This window comes from Zingiber officinale, chromosome 2A (genome assembly GCF_018446385.1).
Source record: "Zingiber officinale cultivar Zhangliang chromosome 2A, Zo_v1.1, whole genome shotgun sequence".
NCBI lineage: Eukaryota > Viridiplantae > Streptophyta > Magnoliopsida > Zingiberales > Zingiberaceae > Zingiber > Zingiber officinale.
The window spans coordinates 132,500,654-132,505,368 of record NC_055988.1 but is presented as its reverse complement, the minus strand read 5'-3'; the positions used below and the strand labels follow the sequence as shown (position 1 = coordinate 132,505,368).

The window sequence follows — 4,715 nt, the reverse complement described above, 5'->3', positions numbered from 1 at the left end:
TTTCCCCCGCCAGGAACCAGTGAGCCTTAAAAAAGTGTGCAGATTGGCTCAACATTACGAATCTTTTGACATCTCACAAAACGTGGAGTTACAACTTAAAGCATGCATTAATCCGACAAAGATTCACCAAACTCTCTGGGGGTGCCACCGCCACCACCTGACAGCATGGACACCATAATGCTAAAGTAGCTACTGGGGACTCGGTATATAATCGTGTGAAGAGTCAAACTGCTACCCTATCTCTTTGTTTCCTTTTTTCAATGGAGGAAGAAGATCAGAGAGCACTGCAGCTATTCCTCCCGACTTCGGTTTGTCTTCGGTCCGATACGAAGAAATCCTCCATAGAAAATGATGCTTCCAACCATCCTCTGGTCGATCTTAATCTGTCCATGGGTTTCAGTGGGTTGGATTCTTCAGATGAGGAATCCAATCTCTACACAAAGAGAAAGAAGGAATTGCATCAGCAAGCTGCCGAGCAGATTCGAGTTGCCACTGCGGAGAATGCTTTTGCTGAGAGAATGAGAGAGCTGACAAGGAGGGAGTTGGAACTGGCAGAGAGAGACTTTGCGCGAGCGAGAGCGATATGGGAGCGAGCAAAAGAAGAGATGGCGAAGGTGGAGAGAATGAAAGAGATAGCCACCAAGAGGATCAACTCCACCTGCTTGGAAATCACCTGCCATAATTGTCACCAAAGGTTCCGGCCATAGGTGACTCTTTCACAATCGCATTATCAGGTCAACAACAATCATTTTTCTCTTAAATTCTTCGAGCTTAATGTCCCAGATCAAGTTCAATAGCCTCGCGTCTGCTTCACTTGTTCTCGCAATTTTTCTTTATCCATTTGAAATGAGCCAGCTTCCTTGCAACTGAACTGAAATAAGAGAAGATTGTTTATGTTTTTGTTCTTGTTGTTGTAGAAAAAAAAATTAGCTCTTCCAGTTAATAAGGAAAATGTTTACAAGTTTCTGGTGTTCAGTACTATTCTTGAATAATGCAGCAGTTTTCGCCAAACTACATGACACCAGAACAAAATTATTGCGTCTTCATCAGCTGTCAAGATACACGGCACTAAGGAACAGTGCCTAAGTGTTTGCGCTTGGGAGATGGGCAAAATAAAAAATTTATAACATCAAAGGCATCTTCGATTTTCCAGCCTGTCTTGAATCATTATGAGCTCAATTTACACATTATGAATAATTTGTAATAATGCTGGCAGAAGATACATGAAGATTTCACTTTAGTTATAGCGGAACTAGTTTTCCTTTCTCGTTACGCCAAAAAGTAGTGGTTTCCTAACTATGTAGTAATCACTAAGGTAACAACAGGAGACAGAATTTGAATTTGAGTTATCGTGGCATGTAAAATGACTTGACTACCATAGCTTGCGAAGAAAGTCCAGATCAATTTTGGAAACGAAAAAGTGCCCTTATTTAACAAATATGGATCGCATAAGAAAGGATCCTGATTCAACTGCATCCACGTCCTAATTCAGTTATAAATCCAAATAGCAACTAATGTCGCTCGGGTAAATCTGCCCTAGTTAAGGGCATCACTAGACTTACTTCAATTGCCCAGATGGCTATGGGCCGAACGGTCATGTTAAAGGCCTGCTATAAAGGGGCCTGATTGAGTTGGCTTTTCTGAGGATTCACCTCTCACCGTCTCTAACCGTCAATGGTCCCTTGGAGAATAGGATATTAGATTGACCATTGGACAAGACCGGCGACCTAACCCACGGTTGTCGCCGTTCGGGAGAAAGCTCGCAGGCTGGTCAGTTAGTGGAGAACGGATCTTCTGCGCCCGCGTCCCCTGCGCCCTCTGCGCCCGTTACTACACGACAAAAAAAAACACGTGCTTAGCGCAAAAAAAAAAAAAAATGCCCTCTTCTCCCACCGCCATCGACGTCCCCAGCGCCGAAGCCCAAACAGCACCTTGATTCATTACAAACACAAACTCTACGGGATTAGTTGATCAGTTCGGCGTCGAACCGGAAAACAGAGTGATGGAGCAAGGGAAGGTGATGGCTACCGATGCTTGTGAGCTTGTGCTCGGCGACCCATGACTGCAAGGAGATCAACTTCTTCTTCTTCTTTCTCTTCCTGGTGCTTTCAGTGAGGTTTGCAGAGTGAGGTGGTGATGGGTATATAGCGAGTGAGGAGCCCCATGGTTTTGGTTGGAACCTGTGAACGATGGCCAGAAACCGCAGGCCAACTGATGCCTTTTTGTTTCAGGGAGTGGTATCCGTGGACACGCACGCTGACCCAAGCGATGGAAAGGAGGAATTGAGAGCAGAAGATTCGAGAAAGCCATTACTGATCGGTCTTTAGACCGATCAGGTTACCTCCTGATCGGTCTACAGACCGATCAGTGCGTTGTCGCGGCAAATTATCACGGCGAATTGTCGCGGCAAATATTATTATTATTTTTTTTTTTTGCGCTAAGCACGTGTTTTTTTTTGTCGTGTAGCGACGGGCGCAGAGGGCACAGGGGACGCGGGCGCAGAGGATCCGTTCTCCAGTTAGTGGGCGGCGCCTCAAGTGTGTGGTCATCCACGTGGTCCATCTCGGGTTGATGTGGTAATTGACGTGGATCCGCTTTAGCCAAAGTTTTATAAACCTTGACGTAGGTAAGTGAAGGTATACTTTTCTGGATACCTGCAAAGGCCACTTCTTCTGGTCTTCTTTCTTTCGAGCTTCTCACACTCCTCTTTGTCGGAGAGGCAACGTTAGCAAGGCCGACCTCCGACTAACACTTGTTGATCTCCAAGCTTCATCTCTCGGAAGATCTACTACAACAATCGCTTAAAGAGGAGGAAAGAAGGAAGGGCCCAAGTAGGTGAAAAGATATATTATTAAATTGGTGTCATCTGTGTGAAAGAGGTATAAAAAGTTACGTTAGGAAATATAGAGAATTCCACAATCAATTTTCCTAATAAGAGATCCATGGCCGAGATATGTCTTCCCAGCAATCAAGGAGACATATGTCGTACATGAAGGCGAGCCTTCCTTTATGGCGGATTAGGACGTTAAACCTATCAGTTTAGTCCCTTCTTGCACAGGATGGGTTGTCCATATTGCTAAAGACCTCTCACCTGAACAGCAAGAGTCCTTAGTTGAATGTTGATACGGTTGGTAATGAAGGGGCCCAAGAGGAAAGGGTGAGAAGGGTCAAGGTCATATGACGATCAAAAGTCAAGAAGACGTGGCAGTCAATAGTCAAGCTGACTAGGCAGTCAAAGGCAAGCACAGGGGGTAGGCAGGGGTCAGGCAGGCTTATCGATCAAGGGGGCAAAGTAGGTGAAAGACAAAGGGAGACGACAGGCGGAGCACTGGGCACAAGTCGGAAGTAGCAGAGCCGTTCGGAGTCAGCTCGGTCTGCAGGTCTGCGATTCAGAGGCCCAGAGGTGCAAGTCGTGACTTATAGGTCGGAAGTGTCAGAGCTGTGTAGAGATGGCTCGGTTTGCAGGTCTGCGACTCGAGGAGCCGGAAGTGCAAGTCACAACTCATAGGTCGGAAGTGTCAGGGCTGTGTAAAGACAGCCCAACCTACGGGCTTACAGTCGAACGCCAGCAAATACAGGGTGCAGAATACAGACCGTGATCGGCAGGGCTGTTCAGGGGTAGCCCGATTAACGAGTAACGCTTAGAGGCGAGATCTGGTCGAGGGGTGTAAGGTAGATGCCGTCAGCGATAAATAGGATGAGCCGAGTTGGGCAGGAGTTGAAGCATCACAATTGTCCGTCAAGGGTAATCATTACATACCAGCGAGATGTGCGAAGGCGGAGGTTTCTAAAGGAGAAGATGCTCTCATGACCAATAGCGGCCTGACAGGTGTCCTTCACTACAAGACAAAATCCATGTGTAAAGGCGGAGGTTCCTAAACAAGAAGATGCTTTCACAACCAATAGCAGCACGACAGGTGTCCAGGACTACACGACAACGACAAAGCCCAGCGTCTAACGTTTTCTGACAGGATGGCAGGTTCTGGAAGCAAGGCGGGGGCATAAAAAGGGGGAGATTCCTCGTACGCAGGTACGCGTGCACTCTCGTCACTTTTTCCTTTCACAACTTTTCATTTTGGAGTCTCTCTGTTTTCTTCTGGGGAAAAAGGACCTGACTTGAGCGTCGGAGGGCCTGATCCGGGGACTTTTTCCCTGGGTTCTGGTCTCTAACGTGGGAGGGGGAGGTTGTCTGAGTGTGCGCAGGGTCCTGCAGCAGCGTCAGCCACCCGTGGGAGCCGGATCACCTACGACTTTTTCCGTCAACAATGAGGCCACCGCGACCAGCCTCCGTCCGACTCAGCCTTCGGACGAGATCAAATTTGGCGTCGTCTGTGGGAAACACAATAGCCTGATCCGAAGCGTGAAGATGGAGGACTCTGGTCGAAGCTCCAGCAGGAGAATTAACGTTACCATGACCGCGGGGGAGTACGAGCTCTTCAAGGAGGTTAAAAAGCAAGTCGCCTCCGAAAAACAAGGGACAGTTTCACGTCCTCGCCTCGCCCCTGAAACGTCCAAAGAACCAGCTCCTGCTTCTGACAGGAGCTCAAAGAGGAAGCAGCCGGAAGAACTTCCTCGCGCTTCATTCCGAGAGCCTCGCCACGACCATCATCGATCCGGACCTCGCGAGCGTAGTCCGAAGAAAGAGGAGCCGTCGGCGTCGGTGGCGGAAAGCTCTCTACACCCACCCCGGGATTCAGGAAAGGGGAAGGCCATAA

The 4,715-nt window shown here is 48.1% G+C and overlaps 1 protein-coding gene across 1 annotated transcript; it reads left to right on the top strand.

Moving 5' to 3' along the window:
• The first annotated feature begins 242 nt into the window (after positions 1–242).
• LOC122040034 (protein indeterminate-domain 16-like) lies at positions 243–944 on the top strand. The gene has a single exon (XM_042599417.1). It carries the CDS (start codon positions 261–263, stop codon positions 705–707), a length of 447 nt encoding a protein of 148 aa, XP_042455351.1. The 5' UTR covers positions 243–260; the 3' UTR covers positions 708–944.
• Positions 945–4,715: the final 3,771 nt, after the last annotated feature.